Source organism: Fringilla coelebs (assembly GCF_963513975.1).
Source record: "Fringilla coelebs genome assembly, chromosome: 8".
NCBI lineage: Eukaryota > Metazoa > Chordata > Aves > Passeriformes > Fringillidae > Fringilla > Fringilla coelebs.
The window spans coordinates 10,262,069-10,283,948 of NC_140066.1; the positions used below are offsets into that span (position 1 = coordinate 10,262,069).

Sequence of the window (21,880 nt, forward strand, 5' to 3'; positions counted from 1 at the left end):
GACAAAGGCCAAACCAAGGGCTAGCATTAAAAAGTAATTTTTAAAAATTTAAATTTTTTTTATTGCCTCCTAGGCTATAAATTATGACAGTGTCCTTTTGCTTTACACTTTGAAGAATTTGCTGAGGTCAACAATGAAACTTGTTACTTCCAGGAGACTGTAGAGAGTCTTAAAACTTTTAGAAGTTATACCAATAGTGTGAATATAATTTGCATGGTCTCTTAAATGAACAAAAGCATGTATTTAATAAAACTTGTAAATTCAGTTATCAGTTAACAATTTTAAATTAGTAATTACATACAAATGAAAAACAGAGGAAAATTATAGAAATAGAAACCAATTTTAGACTATATACCTTTAAAAGTGTATTTTCTTTTGTTGAACAATTGCAATTGGTATTGTATCAGAGAAGCTTCTTTTAAGGCTTGTGTAAGAATATTATCCTTAAAGCTATTGTTTCCTTTGCTGTACCCTAAAATCCTCACACCACTGAGGTTGTCACAGTTTGCAAGAATATTTTTAGATCCAATAAGTAAACAAATTGATATGATTAGGCAGCTTTTCTGCTTGAAAGCCTCTGCACAAGACTTACATAGTGTCCTATGGTACTGGCATAGGTGTCAGCAATCCAGGACATCTCCCTCTCCCCCGTGCTCATATCAGGAGCAGGCACATCCACACCAGGTCCTGTTGGCAACAGTGAAAACAGCTCTTTAGGATCCAACACAAATAGTTATTGCCAATCATTATTCCCTTGGGAACTGTGCAGGCCTTGACAGAGAAGAACTGTTTTCCTGTTTAATCCTCAGTTTACTATGTAAGCAACATATTCTTCTGGATTCAGCGCAGTTTTAGATGCTGTATCACACATTTGTACAATATTATCAAAACCCCCAACCTTTACCTAAGCCATTTGATAAAAGGTGAAAGCCACTTTGTCAATAAGAAGAGCAGTGGTTTGGGTTTTTCTGCAGGGAGGGTGCTATCTGGGTATGATTTCTATATACTGTGATATTGATTGGATTCTTCTGCATAAGAATTTCCTTTCTGTTCCTTGGTGAATTTAAATATTGAAGGTAGGCTGTACCTAGTTACTGCACTGTAGCACATGTATTTGATTTTACTGCTTACTTCAAGAAAGGTTTCATTTCTCTTTCTTAATGAAATAAACCTTTAAAAGAAGTCTCACACATCTGTTGAAATTAAAAGAAAAAAAATCTGTTTTTTGTAGATAGCTAAAAATAGTATTTCCCCAGACTATTTAAGATCATAGAAACTTCCTAATCAGGATATTATATGCAACTCTGCCCCAACAAATTTTTCTAAGTATTTTTAAAAGGTTTGTAAAAGTTGCGTAGCACCAACCAGAGAGCCAAAAAGGAAGATAATTTTATCAAACCATTTTAATTGTCACAGAACTAATTATCACTGTAGCTTGCACTGTGTATAGTAAAACCAGAGTCACATGTAACATCAGTAAGTGTGTTTATAAAGGAGATTAATTTAGATGATAAATGCTCTGTCTGGAAGAGCAGCAAACACTCTGGCTGAAGAGCAAGAAAATGCAGATTAAAGGACAGACAGTCCCAAGGCAGTTAGATATCAGGAATACATGACAGACCTTTAACTAGTTACATGCCTCATTATTCATTTGAGTAAGAACCTTCTCTGGGTAAAGCTGCTCCCTTCAATTAAAAGTTGAGCTGCAATAGTCAGCTTTCTGCAGAGGAGATGTCCAGAGAGCAAAGCTACCAGAACAGCTCAGGGCTGAGTGTGAATAAAGCCCGGCTGACATTACAGAAGCTGAGGTTCTGTTACAACAGGCTCCTATGCTTCTTGCCTACGCTTCCCTTCCAGCCTCTGGTTGCCATGGGTGAAGCCATCAACTTTTGCTGGGGTGGATCTTCTATTTCCTTCCTCTCTTTCCTCAGATACCTGCCAAAAGCCTCAACTGAGACTACAGGAAACAGTAACAGTGAAGAGCTTGCTATTAGAGATTAAAACTGCAACAAATACGGTCACCATTTTATGATCTGAGAGAAATGTGATTCATTTTGGATACCGTGACCTCAGCTTTTGTGGCTTCTCATAGCTAGAACAGCCACCAGAAAAAGTTAAGACACAGTTCCCTTTAAAATGCACTAGGATGCAATGACTCAATTCTTTGTGGTTCTTGCTGAAAGTTCTGTATCCAAATTGTTTACAGCTCTCAAAAATACTGTTATTTAAGGCTATCATCTAATAGACGCTGCCAATGCACAATAAATCAGATTCTCAAATTTGAATAGTAAAGCTGCCCAACATACCAATAAAGCCCTTTTTTGCCAGCTCCATGGTGAACCTTCTTGTGATCTTTTCCAATTCATTGTCCTATAGAGAAAACACAATAAATATCAGAAGAAATCATTAGTGCTTATGAGCATTTGCTCAAACTTAGCCCAAGCATAAGCCAACGCCCTCTTCTTTTAGAAGAAAGGATGATTCATAATTTATATAATTTATATGCCACTCCCTAGCAGACCGTTGGTACTCAGGCAGCACAAGAAACATTGGGCTTTCTTTCTGTACATTCTGATCCATGACAAATTGGGAGCATGGCACAGGAAGAACCACCTGTGCCCACAGCAGAGATTTCCAGCAAACAAATCTGATATCCTGTGTGAGCGATTTACAACCAGCAACAGCAAGAGCTGGCCCTGCCAGTTGTGTAATCAACACAGCCAAATGACTTGACACAAAGCCTTACAGGAGCTTTGAGCTTACAATATCTGTTATGTATTCTAGTATTCCTTTCTGTACAAGTTGTTTTAATTAGGGCATGAAGGCAAGCCTGCAGTAAACCTTTTATAAGCCAAGTTAGTTATTATTCACACTGGAACACTGCATAGAATGGTTTAATGGAGCATAAAACTATTAGTCAAAATAAACAAAAACATTAACTTTTTTTTTGAAGAGTAACTTAATTTAAGCTTTTATTAACAGTATCAACTTTAAAAAATTTCCAGGTTCCAAATTATTTGTAGTCTCCTGATTTTCAGAAAAAAAATAATAAATTAGGTAATTGAAGTATTCCACCTCTGAAACACAGACCTTTTAGAAATTCTTTTCCTACCTATTGCATGCACAGGCTACATTCAGCGTTTATGGAGGCAGAAGCGGCAGGTTTTAAGTGGTCAATAATGCCCTTAGAAGAGCTTTTTTAACTGGCTGGCTTCAGTATTGCAGATACCCAAATTTTTATCTATGATTAGGCTTACTGTGTAGTTCTTGGGATTGATCTTGACACCAGCCTTTGCCCCACCAAATGGCACATCTACAAGAATGCAAAGGAAAATCATTTTACTTTTTCAACAATAAAGGCAGAACACATGAGAAAGATGTGTAATTATATCTTTGATTTTAGTGGTGATTTTGGTTTTGCTGCATTTTTGGCTTCTGAAGTGTAAGTTATAATCTAATCTAGGTACACTTATAAAAATGGGACATCTTTCAAGGCACTTTGAAAATGGTCTTTAAAAGTCGTAAGTTCATTATTTAAATTTTGTATGCTTAAATATCTCTTGTACTTGATGCTTGTAGAAATAATAAGTTTTATATTTTACTGGTTTCACTCAAATATTTTACTTTGGGAGTCCTAAGCACACCTGTATACATCAGGGGAAAGTATTTTCTTTTCTTACTCATAATATGCAGATTCCCCCCAAACTCCTCTACAACTTAGTAGCTGCGTACAAATTATACTTCTTTATAAAGGAATTTTATCCTTTGCTCTCCATAGCTCCCCTGCCTGAATCCTTTACAACCTCCATCTGTTCCCCCTAAAATTAGTCCCCTACTAATCCAAGTTTGTCATACTTGAATATGAATTCAAGATGTAGTACTTTCTATGGGAGAGGACAGTTAGCAGAATCTGGACTTTTCAAACGAAAATGCAAACTTATTTAAGTATTTTCAGTGACAGGAGAGGGAATACGTATTATTATTTTGGTCACTACAGATTTTCCCACCTTGCTACAGATTTAAATTAGAGATTAGTGTCTGAAATTCATTTTAATCCTTTACATGTTTGGTTTTTCTATGTAATTACATCAGTACTGATTGAAACTGAAGATTGAAATCTTGCTTGGAAAATGAACACTTACCAACCACAGCACATTTGTACGTCATGAGAGATGCTAAGGCTTTCACTTCATCCACACTAACATCCATACTGTAACGAATACCTGCAAAAGACACATGAGAAAAAATAGGAATTCACTAAACACCTTCCTAAGTGTTTATAAATTGGGAAGGATTAATCCACACCAACAATCTTTAGCATGCAAGTAGGTTATTTATCAACTTATTTACTCTAAGAGATAAAGAAGAAGACACTGTTCCCCTACTTAAATGTTTATCCTTTATGTAGCAGAAATTCACTGCTTCAGTAATTTTCTATGAAGTAGCTTAATAGCAGCACTCAGGAAAAAAGGGAAAGCACTTAGGGAAAAAAGTGAATATTCCTTATGATGAAAATGAATCAAGCTAACAGGTAGCTAAGAGAAGAATTTTTGATAGGCTGATAAAGCTCTTCAGCATTCCCAAGATCTTTAGCTTCGGACTTCATTCATTGTATATTAAAGATTAACTTTGTTTCTGAACATAACTTATCAGTACAGGTTATAATCAAGATCTTTTTGATGGAGTAATACAAGCTCCTGTTAAGTTCTAAGCCTTGGCTTTAAGGCCTGGCTGCTAGGCACAGTCACAAAACAAAAAACAACAAACCACTCTGCTAGTTCGAATTTTTTTAAAACATTTTGAAGGAATAGTCCTACACCAGTGAGCTTGTAAGACAAGGCCACCCATCCCACACACCCACATTGAAGCCAACCCACACCTGCATTCCCTGCTCCAAGTCACTCAGCAGGGCTGCAAGTGTGTGCTGACACATGGTACAAATGCAAATTCAATTTGTTGTGTGCTGGTAGCAGCTCAGATGCACAATGAATGAGCTCAGCATTCAAGGCAGCTCAGAGCTGAGTAAAAAATTGGTTACATAAAGGTAAGGAGATCTTTCACCTGCCTGACTCTTACCAGTCTTGTGAAAAATGGAAAAATCCAATAAATTAATTGAACTCAAAGTTAAGATTCATATATCTGAAGGTAGCTACAGAGTAGGAAATATTTAACCAAACTGACAGAGCAGATGCTGAGAACTAGAGACCCTTAAATATGATGTTTAAGATCAACATGCGCCCAAAGTCATGTGGCCACAACCAAAAGGGTCCTACAGCTGTATGTTTGCTTCTATCCAAGCTTCTCCTACTTAACCAAGTATACAACAGAGCCATGAATAATTTATTATTCCCATCTTTACTCCCCAAATCTTTGGCTGTAGGTTCTGCCAAGTTGCACGGTGGTTTGTAGCAGGCACAGAGTGTCCTTCAGATGCCAGAACATGGCACCACAAATTTCCTATTATGTAAAGAGAAGACCATATTCAGGTTCTCAGGAGTGAAAAAAGGCCAGCATACATTATCCAAACTAAAGCACTGTGCTGCTATGAAAGCCATTCCTGAATGCTCTGGAAACAATCCCAGTTTCAAAGGAACTAAGTGCTGCTCAAACAAAGCTGAGGGCCAAGGGCTGCTTTCTTATGTGAGTTCAATCAGTAAAAGAAAGTACCATGCCTCCGCAGAACAGAATTTAAATTTATTGTGTATATGGGAGAAGGGTGGTCTTGAAAAGCAAACCAAGTAGTTTCAGACTTAGATAGCTGCAAGGAGTTAATGTCTGAGCTTTCAATAACTTTTCATGGGAAGTAATATTCAAAATTTAAGTGGAACCTATCAGAGCCCAAAAGACCAGTCAACGTTAGAACATGAATGTGTTGGGGTTTTTTTAATGTGCCTTACTCTGATCCTTCAGAGGAACAGTTATCCTTCTGTCAAGCTCTGAGCAAGAATGAGCACTACCTATGGCACTGGCTGTCCTGCCTGGGGAAACCATTCCTTCTTGGTTGAGCAGGTACTCTGGGGACAGGTCTCATCTGAGTATTGCTCAAGCCAGCCAAGTTTGGAGTCGCAGCCTATGTTGGCCAAAAGTGAACTCTGCCCCTCCACCCCCCAGGTGAACTAGATCACTGTGTATTTATTCAACCCATTTACCTATTCAAACTACCAAGCTGTGTATACAAAGCAGTTTTGCTATAAATGTACTCCTGCAGGCATACAAAATGTTTATTGATATATGAAAAGCAGCAAGGAGACTAAATACTTTCGGATAGTTATCTTGAACAGTTTCAAGAGAGAAGCAAAATACAAAAAGAGAGGGAAGCCTCTTCTGCAAATCATACAGAAGACAGGATCTGAAGAGGTAAACAAGCAGCACTTTAACTGGAAGTGCTGGTGCACATATTTACTCCAGTGCATGTAGAACAGTTAGATCTCTGGTTCCTTGTAATACCACAAACTTTGACGTAATAAATGTTAAGTTTTCATATGAAAGTAAATAGGGGAAAAGCCCCAAAACTAACAAAGTACTGACAGGCTTTCAACTGAGCTGTCTGTCAGCCATGTACACATAGCAGAACAAAGGAAACTTTTGGACTTGAGGTCAAAACTATTCTTTTCTGGACAACTTCATGCTTCAGAATAAGGTTTAACTCCTTTTCCAGGCTTTTTAACAGTTGTAATTAAAATGGCTTGACTGCTGGCTTTATCTTTTTAAGTGGAAGACTAGTCAGTTCTAAGAGTTGTGCTGACTTTACTGGTCACTCTTCTCTGGTTTATGTGGTAAAATCTTTCATTAGGTGAAGTTCAGGATGTGAATCCAAGTTCTCTGACAGGTGTGATGAATTTTTCCCTTCCCTGGCAGGAGCACAAAACATTTAAGATGCCCTAACACATAATTCCTTTTCCCAATTCAGCCAGTTACTCTTTTCCAGGAATTGTAATTACTCTACAGGAGGGCTACCTCTTGACAGGGAAGTTATTCCTGCTAAGTTGTTAAGACTGATGAGAAGCAGGCATCTGAGAATGCTGTACATTCCATCTGCAAGCAGATGCACAAAGATAAAAGACTTACTTAATTTCTATTCTATTTGGACATCATTGAAATTTAGTTTGACAGCTTCCTAATTTGGCAGGAGTATTGCCATGCATTTGTGTGGCATCTTTTGGCAGTGTTACTATGCATTCAATAGCCTAAGTCTAAAAATGGACCATATTCACAGATCAAATACTAGGTTTGGTTTTCTGGCTTTTTTTTTTTAAAGGTTCTCACCACGTAAAAGCAAACAAAGTCACTGTTAGGTAGCAAGATTACAATTTTTTTAAATTCTGGCAAGTCCCACTCAGTAAGTCTCTGGAAACTTGTGCCTTTTACAGCAAACTACTAAAAAATAGTTTGAAGAAAGCCTCAAGTTACAGTATGACTCATAGCCATGGAAAATACTTTTCATTGGAAAACATATGAATTCTTGTTCCAGTTGAGAATTCTCTTCCCTTACCACGCCCCAAGTTAAATAGTATGTTAAGAGTAACTTTGTTTTTCTATGCACAAAGGCTTCTAAATGAGGAAATAAGTTTTCATTTAATTTTTTAGTATTGGTCAGTATAAAGAGAAGGCTTTATCACTACATGGCAGTGTCTGTGCTTTTAAAACTTCTTTTTTATGATCTGTATTATGGAGATATTATACTTCACTCAGTTACTTCTTCACATCAAAGGAGTCTTTATCAGCAAGGCTACTTTGGATTCTATAGCAACAGCAGTTAGTTATAATTTTAATAATTTTATCATTTTGTAGCAAGGGGTGTACTAACATATGCATAACAAAGACCGTGATTTCCAAGAAAATTGGTGATACATCCTACTAGATTTTACATTGTAGAGACTTCAATATGTTCTGTGATGTTAAGTATGTTTATTATGCCTCCTTAGAAAATGTGGTGTACAGTAGTCATCCTTTTCAAGGATCCTTTTCAAGGATGACTACTGCCTTTCTAGTACGCCTACAAATCTATTTAGGGAAGTTCGTATCACTATTTTCTGAGCTTCTTGTGCAGCGATCCTAAATGGTAGTACCTACATGTGCCCTCGCTACTAACGAGTACGAGGTAGTCAAAGTCTCAAAAAACCCCTCAACAGTTGCCATAGCAACAGTTCAAAGCAAAACACTTGGTAAACTACTCCTCCTGTTCTAAGTATCTTGTAAATCTTAGTAAGTCTCTCAAGTTCCCCAGAACCTGGAACACATTTGCATCTCAGCCTAAATTATTAATATCTAACCAAGGGTTTTGTCCTCCTTGGACTTCAGTGTTTTCTTCTGGTTGTCATGTTCTTGTGAACTTTGGAAGTAATTTGGGCCCTTTACAGATGACAATCCCTGTTAATATGGTGCATTTGTTCTGCTCACCCCTATTTGCAAAGTGCTTGCTCATCAAAAGAAACCTTCCAGAGCAGCAGCTATCCTACAATAGCCATACAGCACTCAGCAACACAGATGTCATCATCTCCTCTGGAAGTTCTTAGGACTGACTACAGGCATGTTAATCTCCCAGTTAGCAACACTGGATTCTGCAGCAGCTCTGTGGGTTAGCAGCTTGCCTGACCCTGTCCAAAGGCCTGAGACGACAGTCTCAAGGAGCTTCAGTATAGATGCTCACCTATGGATTCTGCAAAATCCATAAATCAGTCCCAGCACTTACTGCAGTGCCTTAGTTCCTTAATGTTTTAATTCTGGATTATGTATATTTTCATGTTTGGTTAGTAAACAAGTGCAATTGTGATTGTATTGCCATCAAACTCAGTATTCACTAACACCTAGGGACAGGTGTTCAGAAGGGACATATCGTCCAAGCAATTCTTAAACATTTTCAGAATACACACATTTTTCTAGACTCAGAAAGACAATCCAGCCTTCCCAAGAAGGAGATTGCTGAGCCTTATTTAATCATTTGAAAGGTGCGGTAAACAGCTCAGTGACCAATTTGTAATTATTGAAGACAAAGAAATTCCAGATAAACCTAACAAAGCAAGATGAGTAATTCAATACTGGAAAACAAGTACTGTACACCAATCAGCAACAAGAACCACTAATTCCTAAATTCATTTCACTAACTGCCAAGAGAGGAGATAAAAATATTTATCTCTTCCTACACAGCACTAGCCAGCTACAAAGCTGGGGTAGGACAGACATTCCCCTTAGAGACACCCCCCCCATTCTGCTTTAAGCACCAGTATGTATAAAATGACTGTAAGGTATTCAGCCAGACAGAATACTTCAATATACCACTTATTGTATGTTTTTAATAAGCTGCACTTGAAGTATGCTTAAACATACATGTTTATTTCAATCCATGCTGAGCGAAGCCAAGAATTTTCTCTATTCAAAATGCACCTCTGGTGCATTGATAAGACTTGGTATTTTTAATGTGAATATGGCAAATCTAGTGCACTACCAGGCAAGCAAATAGGACATGAATTTATGCACTTGGAATCTGGCAATGAAGTAAAGTCTCTCACCTACAGAACTACTTCAGCCCCACCTAAAGGATTAGATTGCTCATTATAGTCCACTCAAAGCTGTAGAAACAAGGACAGAAACAGGAGATACAGTAAACTGCTTCCACATAGATATTATTATTATTACCACGTGCAGGGGGGTGTGTGCAGAAGGTGGAAATAACACACACGTTGGCCCTGGCTGGTCCAAATGCCATAGGAGCCACAAAACAAGAAGCCACCACAGTGCTGACATGAGGCAGGCAAATTCCATGCTCTTCCTAAGAGTCTAATTTCTAACAAGATGGAACTGTTGCAATTCATGCAAGAAAAAAGTGTTTGCTAGGATCACCCAGAGAACAGGAGGGAGACTATCACACAGGAGATTCCTCTCCCCAACACGTGTTTATGCAGAAAGCCCAATGCTGAGAGAGGTATGATCTCTCTATAAATAGACAAAGAGCCAACAGTAGCAAGGGAAAACAACTATTTAAGATCAAGGACAAAGCTGGCTACCGCAGCAACGGTAAGAGCTGATTATATGAAAAAACTGAGACTAAAAAGATTCATAGCCAGAAGAGTAAGGCATAGCCTCTTACAAGAATATCAAAGGTAAAACCAAAAGCCTGATATGGTTCACATTAGAACTAGCATATCAAAAGACAGTAAAATACAAGACATACATTCCTTGCCTTATTTTTTCATTTGCAATTTAAATGTATATCCACTGTTGCGCTAATTGTGAAGTTAGACAAGTTACAATAAGAGAACAGAAACTTATGAAAATTGGTCAACAGTTGGATTCAAATCTTAGAGGTATTTTCCAGTCTTAATGATTCTATGAAAGTAAGGCACTCGTACAAGCTTTAGCTGTAACACTGTAAGTGTTATTACAATTTGGCTAATTACCTTTTTTCCCCCAAAAACCTCTCCTGCTTCTTTGGAGTAAGATCAGTTTCCAAGGTTTATTTCAGGTTACAGATGGTCCATGTTATAGTTACATCTGTCGCATGGTCCATAGGGTACATTTCTATGTCTTACTTGAAAGACTCCTGGCCAAAAGCAAAGCTCTCAACTGTCACCCATGCATGATTTAAAAAAATCAAAGCCACTAATTCAACCCCAAGATAAACAGCTCTGCTGGTTCCAAGATACCTTATAGCACTACTCCTTACCCTCTTAGAAAAGGAATAAATAATGGTGAGAAAGCACATATACTAGTCCAAGTCCTACATGTACAGGTTTTTCTTTTGCAAGTAAGGTTTCCATCATCAGGTATGTACACTGTTTTGACCACAAAAATGTCTGCAAGAGAGTATTTTGTGACTGGGCACTGAGATCAGTGCCAGCCTTGGACCTCTGCAACTGGAAAACTGCAGCAAGGCTGGCATGAATAAAAGTCACCTTATGCAGTAAGAAACTCATTAATATGAACTCATGAGCCAAGTGAGAAGGATAAATCCTGATAGGCAGAATAAATGCAGCCAAGACCAGACAACAGGAAAGTTTTGTAATGCAGAATAGCTCCTTCCACAAACCAGCCAAGGCAGTACCACACAGGAAATCAAATTAATTCACCTCCAAGTCAACTGAACAAATAAAGTAAGACTCATTTGTCTTCACATAAAAGAGTGAACTCAGAAGTAATGTTTGACGAAGCTTTCAAAATTCCTCTGTAAATGAACGTTATACTAAATCTAGTCCAGGACTAAGGAGGGTTTTAAAACCTTTCTTAACTGAGGAAGCAGCTGGGACTTGGTTGAGTGGGTGAGCAATTTGGGAGAGCACAAATAAGTTAGGCTGTTTCCGGCTCTGATTCATTTGGTTTCATTTATAACAGACCTGTTGGACACTTGGTTAACATGGAAAGGCTTGAAAAAGTTTTGAAACCACTTAACAGCATTATTCCCATAGCAAATGCTGCCTAACAAATCACTTCCATACTACTAAGCAGGTAAAACTTCAGTAAGTTCATTTTGTTTTCTGAAACTGACCAATTAATGATAAATAGCCATCAGCAACAACATAAAAGGTAGCTTAACCAGTTCTACACCTTTCACAGAACCTGATGAAATTATTTAGAAGAATTTATTATTTTAAGTAGGAACTGCCAGAGTACTTTCCAACCAAGTCATCTGTATTCAGACATCTCATTTCCTGTACCCTACTTGGTTTGTTTTACTTCTTTAGGCAGCTGTCAGTGCAGTGAACAAGAGCAGCTGTGGTTTCCTGTTAGTACTGGCCACTGGCATGCAAGTCACCACATCAGCAAAGGAAAGAGTGATGTGACCCACAGCATTACTCCACCTACCAGGCAGCATCAGTCCAGTTGTATATTTACGACATTTGGAGCATAAGCAACCTGAGTTCCAACACACAAGAAAACTGCTTCCATATTCTCAGCAGGATTAGGAAGCATCTAACTGATTTTTCTTTTCTAGTAAACAGTTACATTGCAGAAAATTGAGTCCTTAAAACCTGGATTTGCATGCTGGACATACTGCAAGACCTACCACTTAAATGGGGATATTCATGATGGTTCTGTAAAGATTCCTAAAGTACAGCAGAAAAGCACTGCTAAGAAAAAGAATCACCACCTTCTCAACTTGCAAAAGCTAGCAACCCCCAAAGCAGAATTAAGGATTAACTTCTACAACAATTCAATAGGTAAGCACCACAAGATTCAACAAGAAGTGTTATTTCTGGGTTCTCTCAATAAGGTGGAAAACCACCAAAAGTTGTAAACTGAAAAGACAGCATGTTTCAGTACTTCATGCTTCTTTTCCAGAAAAGCACTTTTCTTCACCCAATGAAGAATCACTTGCACTGCTATGTAGTGACAGCTACGTCCAACACAGCCAAGCTGACTTGTGTTCTTACATGTGCTTTGAGGGGAGAGAGTAAAGTAGGAAAAGCCTTTAAATAACGTCCTATTTTTATTAATTCTTTTGGTTGTTAGAATTAGGTTATTAAGAGCACTGTACTTCTTGAATAGAAATACGACAATTAAGTTTCTCACCAAGGTGTAGAAGTTTGCCTATACAAAAAATGTCAGACTGATCTTGGATTTGCCCTCATGCAGCTGTATCAGGCTACAGTCATCCACCCACTCAGGAGCTGTATTTTCAAAGCAGTCTTCTCATGGCATTCACTCTACTGAGATATTTCTACTTTGCAGGCAAAAGAAGCCAGCACAGAGCAGGTATGGAAGGACTACTAGTCAAGGAACTGCTGGTTTATACCAGCAGGTATAATTTGCATGCACATGTGAAATGTATAAAGATAAACCTTTCATTTAGAATTTGACAGTTTTCACAATTGGGCTGGACCACTAAATGGGGATTGAGATTTCACTCCAGAGGAGAATGAGCAGGCAAAGAAACTGAAGATACCTCTGACAGAAGGAACATCATCCAAATGTTATACTGTTAACTACAAACGTTTAGTAGAAATAAGGTGCTGCTGCTAAAGTGCATATAATTAAAATGTTTATTTAGACTCTCTTTCTTTGAGTAATTCAGATGCCTCCAAGTTTAGGACATTTAAATCAAGATTTTAAAATTTGATTTACAGTTTAAATTCTTCATTAGTTCATGGTTAAATCTGTAAATGCCCTTAAAAACAGAAAGGCATGCAGAAGTAACATACAACCTCTAAGGAAGTATTTTTGTATGAATGTACTGAAAAAATTAGGAATAATTAAAGGAGGGCAGCCTTTAAAAGACTTTAAAACTTTTGTACTCCTACATTTCCTACTTGAATCTTAAAGTGTACTTTGATCATTTGTCTAATCTGCATACAGAACAGTATTTAATATTCTCTAACCAGCATCGCTTATCCTTCAGTTTATGTAAACATCAAGAAACATAAGAGATGAGCTTTGAAAGCACCATGCTCCTTCAAAGAACAATAGACATGAAAAGCATCCCCACTTACTTGCAATCACCTAGCAGTAACTAAACACCATTTCTTTCTTAGAACCAAATACACAGAGACACACACCCCCCCCCCCCCCCAGAATAAAAGCAGAACAGGTAACCTTGCTTTACCAAATTTTACTTTTCAGGAAGCACAAAGTTAAAGGTCACAATTTTGCATGTGAAAAGATGTGCTGTGTTCCTCCTAATGTCTTTGCAAGCCTTACACTTGTCAACTCACCCCTTCATTTAGAAGGGGGCCTTATGCCCCTTGCTGTTTCTTGATGGTGTGAATTACTTGCATTGGACTCTGGGATTCAGAGTGTGTGGGACACTCCAGCAAGTTTCCACATTTCATACTGTTACATGGAGTTTGGAGTTGTGTTTCATTGGACTTTGTGCTTTTATTCTTGTGGACTGTACTAGGATTCTAGTTAAAAAAATTCCTTTTGGACAAAAGTTCAAGTTGTTGTTGCATTTCAGGTGGTTCAAATGCACTATAAATGCAGAAATATCTCTACCACTCCTTTGACTTTAAAGTAGGAATGTTCTACTTCCTCACAGCTTTTTCATACCGGGTTTCAAGCAATTGATCTTTGCTTATCATGCATCCCATTCAAATTTACTACCAATTCGGATCTGTCACCTGATAGTGAGCAAGTTCCTAGAGAGCAGTAGAAGGTGAAATCCATTAATGATCTCTGTGCTTAAGAATGGAAAGGAACTATCATTTGCAATTCCTTCCCTACATTCAGAGCGGGTGGGGAGCAGCACAAGAAGAAAAGGACAAACTACTGAGACTTCCTACTTTCTTGAGCTGTCATTTTCAATTGCCTATAAGTGTTCCAGTGTTTGCTTCAGTGTGAATGCAGACAAGCATAACAAATGCCACTGAAAATCAAGAAATTCTGGTGAGGATTTAGAAATGTAGACATCAGAACGGACAGTGTCCAATCACCCAGTTGTTGGGGTTTGTTCATGTACAGTGCATTTTATAATTATTTGTTGTGTAAACATTAGTGCCTTCACTTATGAGCTGTACTAATGTGAAATATCAGAAGCTATCATATATTAATATTATTTTTATTACTTCATTTGCTGCTGGACTGCATTTTGTTATGCAAGCAGGCTCTTAAGAGTAACACAGGCTGTCCAGCAAAGGACTTTTTGTAAGCAGCAGCAAAGAGTAACTTAACTGAAGCAGAAATACAACAGTAGTGTGATATCCATCAGTATTTTAAAAGAAATTATAGCAATGGTATAGAACAGTAGATTCACACAGAGTAAACTTCAGCCACGCCCATGCTGGCTGGAGTCTCATGCTAATTCTTGCTTCAAGTAAACAACCAAAAGTTGAGTTAGCCTCTTTTGGGTAAGAATTTAGCATGTTACAGGACACTCACTAGATATTTGATTTTGGAATGTTAGGAATCACATTAATGGGACATACTATTTGTGCTGCAGAGAGAAATTCTCATGTCATATGTATATATACCAGCTGAACTGATTCTCACAAACACATTTACCTAAGAACACCCTTCCTAATGTAGTCTTGAAGTTAGATGACTTCATTTATAAGAAATTGCTTGGCTTCTGTAACTGTCATTATTTACTATAAAGCTGATGTACACTGAAAAAAAAATGTGTTTACAGACTACAGAAGCTCTGGTTAGAGTCATAGACCTGAAATGGTTTCCAATACTCAAATGTCCACAAAGATCAGAGCTCTTGAGTAAGTTATGCTGAAGGACATCTGTATTTGTTTTTCAAGGAAATGCCATCTATCCCAGACTAAAAGGGAGTCTGATTCCTCTGAGATCACGGCCGATCCCATGAGAGCCCAGCTCTGCTCAGCTCCAGTGGGATTCACCCTCTCGGTCCCTCAGCATGTCGTTGGTCTCACCTACCTAGAGCTAGCCACTTCCAGAAAAATCACTTTTGTCTAACTATGTATCCAGCCGGTAACTGGAAACACAGTTAACTCGTTATCAAAACTTGTATTTTTCTCTAGGGATGTTTTCTGTGTGAGCACTAGCTTTTCGCCAACACAACCGGCTGAGCGACAGTGGCTCCTCCAGCTCCCGACTCGAGCAGGCACTTCTAGCATGGAGCTCCCCCCTTTCCCTACAAACACTATCGAGGTCTGAGTCACATCAAGTTAAAATCAGGCGGGGATCTCTTCGCCATGCCTAGGGCCACACCGGCGATGGGTGCGGCGAAGGCCCGACCGGCGGCCGTGACACCCGGCCCCGGGGCTGGCCCGGGGATCACCCGCGGGGCCGGGACAGCGGAGCGCCGGAGGGCTGCGGAGGAACCGCCCTGCGCCTGCCTTTCCTCGGCTATCGGATACCACGGGTGGCACAGCGAGGCAGCCGCCTGCCCTCGCTGGCCGGGCGGGCAGCAGGCGCGGCGGGACGGGGGGGGGGCTGGTCGGGGGCACGGCGGGGCGGGGCGGCCCGGCCCTCCGCGGGCCCGGCGAGGCGGCGGCTCTCACCTCCCTTGCAGGGCGTGCGGTGCTGGCTGTGCTGCGCCCGGTAGCCCTCGATCACCTCCCACTCGCCATTGTCGCGCTTGATGGGGAAGGAAACGCTGAGCACATGGTTGCAGGGCTTGATGATGCGGAGGATGCCGCGGACGCGGTGGCGCCGCTCCTCCAGTCCCTCGCGGGTGCGCAGCCCCTCCACCAGCTTGTCCTCCACGATGCTGGCGCCGCGATCGAAGAACCCCTCCACCATCTTGAAGAAGTTGGGGTCGTCCTCTTTATTCGCCGCCTCACAGTAGTGTCGCCGCGGACACCGGCCGCCGCCCCATGCCGCCGCCACCACTGCACCCCCAGCCGCCGCCGCCGGCCCGCCCGGCTCCGAGCCCGCCAGCACCGAGCCGGCGGCCAGGCGGGACGCCAGCAGCTCCCCCAAGTAGCGGTACATGGCGGCGGCCGCCAGAAGCGAGGATCGGAGCGGTGCTGCCGCTGTCACAGGAGGGGCCGGGGGCCGGGCGCCGCCGCCGCCGCCTTTAAACGCGGGCTGCAGGGGGGGCGGCGCGCCCGAGGGGCGCGGGGGGCGGGAGCTCTCCGCGCCTCCCGAACGCGCCTGCGCCCCGAGCCCCGCACCGCCCCCGGCGGGATTCGCGGAGGGGAGGGGGCGCGGCGGGGGGGCGGGGCCGGGCCGGGCCGCGTCTGCGCAATGCGCGCCCGCCGCGCCGCCCCTTCCCCTTCCTTTTCCGTGAGGCCGGGCCCGCCGCCCGCCCCGCCGGGAGCGCGGCCGCTGCCAACGCCCGGCACGCGGGGCCCTGCACCGGTTGGCTGTGCTGCGGCCCGCGGAGAGCTGCGTTCACGTGCCGCCCTTCAGCCGTGTGAAAAATGAGGCCTCCCTTAGCGCAAGTACAGGGCCAGTGAGGGCGTGCTCACACACAGTGCTCGGCGCTCCCAGGGAAAGGCGCCTGTGGGGGAACGCAGCTTTTCCACGTGTGTTTATGTGACTGTCCTGCCGAGCGGGGACAGAGGCTTCGAGTAAAGGTGTTAGCATGGCTGCCTTCACAGAACCGTTGAATCACTGAGGTTGGGAAAGACCTTGAGATTCATCTACTTTCTCTGCTCGACTGTTTTTCATTTTGCTGGCTCTTGGTCCATTCAAGTCCATTTTTTAAATGTAGCTCAGGCAACATCTGTTAAGAATGTTGCTTAAACTCTGTAAGGTCTGCTTTCAGAGCATGAGAGATAGTGTGCTATGCTGTTGCACTGAATTTATTTTAGAAGCCTTAAGTGGCCTCTTCATTTTCTGTCGGTTTGGGCTGCTAATTGGAAAATACAGTGGGTATTTTTTTCTTTTTAGGCTTGTGGGAGACCAATGCCCCTAAGCCTGGAATATCCAGGAAGTTGCTTTATCGCTGTGGGAATCTCTCTAACCACTATGGGCTGTGCTACAAGGCTTGTGAGAAAGTAATTTAACTTCTGTATGTATTTGTCAGCAGAGAGATTAGTCACAGATTCTTTAACTCACATAAACTCTTCAGGCAATTGATGCTCTATTTTTATCTCGATTTAATGTTGCTCTCTGTCCTGAGAATCTGAAGAAGTTCTCTTAAGGGCCACTAATCAGACTGGTTTTTATCTGTAATGAAGATGGTTTATAATTGTAGTCTACAGAACAAACATCCTTGATAGTGATATAGGGGGAAAAAAATCAAGAAAGGAGCTGGTTCTTAGGCCAGTTTGTTCTTTGGATGTTCACACAGGGCTTCAGAAACAAGCTCACTGATTTGGTTTTCTGCCCATAGTATAGGTGGTTCATGGAAAACTTCTATTTTGGTGTTAGTTTTCAGTTCACAGAACTGCAGTATTCTCAGTGGCTGACTTGATTTCAGTCATCTGTATGTTTTCATTAGCTAGAGCTCATTTCTGTGCAAATTCTTAAATTTTGTAAATTCATAGGAAAGAAGGTGATGAGAGGTTTTGTGGCAATTAGTCCTTATCAGGTAATTATTTCCACCTTGTTTTGTAGGTTGGCATATCACTGCAGAAACACAGAGGTTAAATGAAGAATGTGATTAGCCAGTTTGCTCAAGCATGTAGAAGTAGATGTTAAGGTTAATGTGCTTAGCTCCTGTCCTGCTTTCAGCTGTGTTCTGTCTGATTTACGAGCTCACTCAGTTATCAGCTGCTTGCAGTATCAGCCTGTTTGCAGCACACGTTTGTGGATGTATTTCAGCCTGAGCATGGGACATGACAATGTGGTAACCACGTGGATCTCTCCAGAGGCTCAATCACACAGTTGTATTTGAAGCAATGGCTGTACCATACCTACCCTCCTTTCTAAACAAGACTGGAATTTGGCAAAGTGTTTAACAAGCTGCCTGTTGAATGCTGAGAATAACTAAATCAGCATGTTAAATTTCTTAGTCTTTAAACATTGTAAGAGATAAGATAACTAGGGAGTTTTATTTGGCATGTTTTTATGACTGAAATAATGTGTGCAGTTTACAGGCAGTTTACCAAACTCAGCAGTTCTGTACCAAATTGCTGTTTGATTCAAGTCCTTTCTGGAGGCAGGAGTTACAACACTGTCTGTGTCCCCTATTCCAGAGTTCTTGTGTGCTAAGCACTGAGCAGTTGAAACAAAAGCAGTTTGCCAGAGGAAATTAAAAATGGCGTGCTTCAGAATGAGTTCTAGTAGGCATGGAAGTGGTAATTACATTAATAAAAGAGGAACTGTATCTTCTTTACTCTCATATACCTTGTGGGGTACATTTGAGTAGCCTCAGTAAAAAACAAAATCTCTGAGGTGGATTAAAAGGTATTGTCTTCACAATCAGGAGTTTCACTAACTTCATTAATTTAATGAAGTTTTGGTCTTAGGACTACATCTGAAGAGAGAGGTAAGTAGAGAAAACTCAATACCTATGTGGTAGGAACTGTCTGTATTATTCATGGACTTTGCAGCAAGGTCATTTTCAACTGTGTGTACATGACAGGTATCAGTTTCTATTTAAAATCTGTGAAATATAGCTCAGGGAGGCAAACAATGTGATTTAATTTCTTGCTAGCTGCTTTTAAAATATCTTGTATGTGAATTTTAACAGATTATTTTTATTATAGATAAGAACAATAATGAGCACTGTATTGTGGCTTCCTAAAGCAATCTGCTGTTTTAAGGTGTGTATTAGCAATTTCATAGCAGATGGAGTAATTTTCTGTGTCGGATTTTAAAATTTTATTGAGAAAAGGGATCTAAGACAGGAATCAAATACTTCCTGCTTTAATCCATTTATTATTTAGAGTACTAGCTATTTGGGCTAAAACATTCCCAGGGTGTACTTGTGCTGAATTCCCTCAGAAACTGGAATAGCTATTCTCAGCTGAGATCCCAGTCTTCTTACCAGCTGACCAGAGTGGATGAGAAGGAGCAGTGAAGCTGCAAATCAGGGATCCTCCCAGTGCTCTGGATAACACTGCCCTTGTCTGCCTGAACCCTTCAAATCCAGGGAACCCTGGGGTTGCCTCCAGTGCAGAGTTTGAGCCTCTGTTAGACAACACACTCAGGAAGAAAGTTGATCTGTACAGAGGACCAATTCCTTTCTGTGGTAAATTGCTTTTGAAATAAACTGCAGATGGAATTAAAGTTGATTTAGAAAATTTCATTTTAAGTTGTGAGCCATACCACATTAAGCACTTGACAGTTTTAGCAAAGTCCCTTTGCTTAAAGAATTGATTGAGCTAAATTCCGAGTAAAACTTGAAGCAAGTTTGCCTTTGAATTGCATGTATGAGCATTTATGTTTCCTTTCCTCATTGCACCAGAAACTGCAAAAATAAAAGCCTATTTTCCTTTTTTTTTTCTTGGGCTTATATGTTATGCTACTGCTTTATGTAGACCTTGGTAATGTAAATAAATAGGTGAGAGCTGAGGTTATTTTCTTACCCCAAACTGCTGCAGAAACTCTTCAGCCTCTGCCAAGTCAACAGATCTCTGGACAGTTTCATAATAGTTGCTGGGTGAATGGCAGGATATGAATCTGACAGGAATGGTAAGTGTAGTACTGTTCACACACCTCTTGGCTAAAATCCTGTATGTTTGTGTAAATGGAGACAATGAAGATGAGCAGCAAGTGTGTAGGACTTCACAGAAATCCTTCTGCAGGGGACCTGCCTGGATATTGTGGTAAAATGTACTAAAATAGTACTAAATAGAAATGTAATTATTTTCCAGATCTTTACCTTGAGATGTTCTCAAGTTCATAGGTTTTATTTTCCACATTCCCAATGCTTTAAAGTAAAAATTTCATGTCTAACTGGTTTTGGCATAGGCTGTGAAAATAGAGGTGGCAATTTCTTTATCTGCAGGAGAATGTACCAGCATTCAGTCTTCAGAGTAACGGGAGGTGATGCTGGTACAGCATTTGTTCTTTCAAAGATGTATTTTTAAATGAAGCAAATATACTACAGATTAAAGAGTCTAAGGAATAATTAATCTGATCTTAATTTTAATTCCAAATTTCTGAATTAATTGTTGTACTCTAAGTGCCATATTTCTTGGTTATATTCTTCCCTTTTTATGCCTAGCCAGTACAGGATGTGACAGGAGTGAACTGGGATGTGTGGAGCAGTTTTCTGGCTTTGCGGTTGCTGGAGGTCTGTCCCTGTAAGATGCTGCCACAGGCAGTACATGAATTAGGTGAATCCCAGAAGATTCCATTAATTTGGCACTGTCTGAATGAGCACTTTTACCAAATGAACACTTGACTAGAAATCTTCATTTCAGTCATCTGTTTACAACCAATCAGAGACCAAAGCTTATTAAAAGCTTTTTTTATTGATAGCATAAGATACCAGTACTGAGATCTATTGGTTTAGAACCTTTCCTCTATAAATAGCTTCAGCTGTGTTGAGCCACAGCAGATCTAGAGAGCAGACTTCTAGGTTTTCTTCATTTACTCCTTTTGCCTTGGGAAAAAAGAATCTGAATTTGGTGGTTTTCCAGGCAGGATGCAGAAGTTAATTTGCACATGCTGCAAATTTGAGATGTGCTTTCTGCAATGTTGCAAAATTGGAGGAGAGGTATTCAGATTGTTTCCATTTGAGATAAGGGCTTTAAACCTTTCAGTGTTTTATCTTATTAATGAGATGCTTAGGTACCTGTGGTCTGGTTATTTAATAATTTTATGTATTACTTTGCATTAAATTTAAGTTTTTCCTGACTGCTGAGTTGAAGTAATGAGCTGCTGTCATTTTCTTAATCTGTAAATAGTAATGTTTTTCCTTGTCTATAGCACTGTAAAACTAGTGAGTGAAACTCAAAATTGTGCAAGTAAATTAGGAAGTTTTAGGTTTATCCTAGTAGGGACTAGGCAAGAGTGAGTCTTGTTTTTTCACTTGAGACACTGCTATAAAAATAATCTGTAGCTGAGCAAAATAATATTTAAATTTATTATTTAATCAAACATAAGATTTTGTCTTTCTGCGCATTTCCAGAAATTCTGGTAATAGATCTTTTAGCCCATTATTTAGGATTTGAGTTTGACATGGATTCCTAATTTGCAAGTGAAATGTACTTGGGAGAATCCTCAGTAAGTGATTCAGAGCAGTTTTCTGAGCTTCTAACTTCTTGATAATTCTGCTGCAGAAATCAAAATGTTGAATAAATTATGAGAACTACTTCATGAGTAAATATTTTTAATTGCCACAAAAAGTGGTTGTGCTTATGTTTGTTATTTTAAAGACCTTCTGTCTCCCTCTGTTTATATAGTTGCTGTGCATGATGACTGATGTTGCCAACTGGTTACTTCAGCTCTGTGACAGAGCAGATATAAAAAGCTCTTCATGTATATAGGAGCTCATGCCCTCATCTCTTGGTCAAGCAGTCTATAGATATACAGAAATTCTCAGTGCCATGTTTTGGCACTGTTACTGTCAATATATTGATAATGAGTGTTGCCAGATAATCTAACTGATAAACATTAAATATGCTTTTTAGTGACTCTT

The 21,880-nt window shown here is 40.2% G+C and overlaps 2 protein-coding genes across 4 annotated transcripts in view; one reads left to right on the forward strand and one right to left on the reverse strand.

The window, feature by feature from the left end:
• Positions 1–16,424, reverse strand: part of GLUD1 (glutamate dehydrogenase 1) — a 29,067-nt gene extending 12,643 nt beyond the window's left edge. Inside the window, exons 1-5 of the mRNA XM_084210186.1 lie at positions 15,900–16,424; positions 4,143–4,223; positions 3,258–3,313; positions 2,307–2,370; positions 593–687 (exon numbers count right to left, since the gene is read on the reverse strand). Coding sequence (XP_084066312.1) covers positions 593–687; positions 2,307–2,370; positions 3,258–3,313; positions 4,143–4,223; positions 15,900–16,332 — 729 coding nt within the window. The 5' untranslated portion in view covers positions 16,333–16,424. The remainder of the gene's footprint in view (positions 1–592; positions 688–2,306; positions 2,371–3,257; positions 3,314–4,142; positions 4,224–15,899) is intronic.
• A 293-nt stretch (positions 16,425–16,717) lies between these two features.
• Positions 16,718–21,880, forward strand: part of SHLD2 (shieldin complex subunit 2) — a 28,816-nt gene continuing 23,653 nt past the window's right edge. For all 3 annotated transcript variants that reach the window (XR_014616341.1, XM_084210440.1, XM_084210441.1), the window contains exon 1: positions 16,718–16,961. The gene's annotated coding sequence lies outside the window, so the exon portion shown is untranslated. The remainder of the gene's footprint in view (positions 16,962–21,880) is intronic.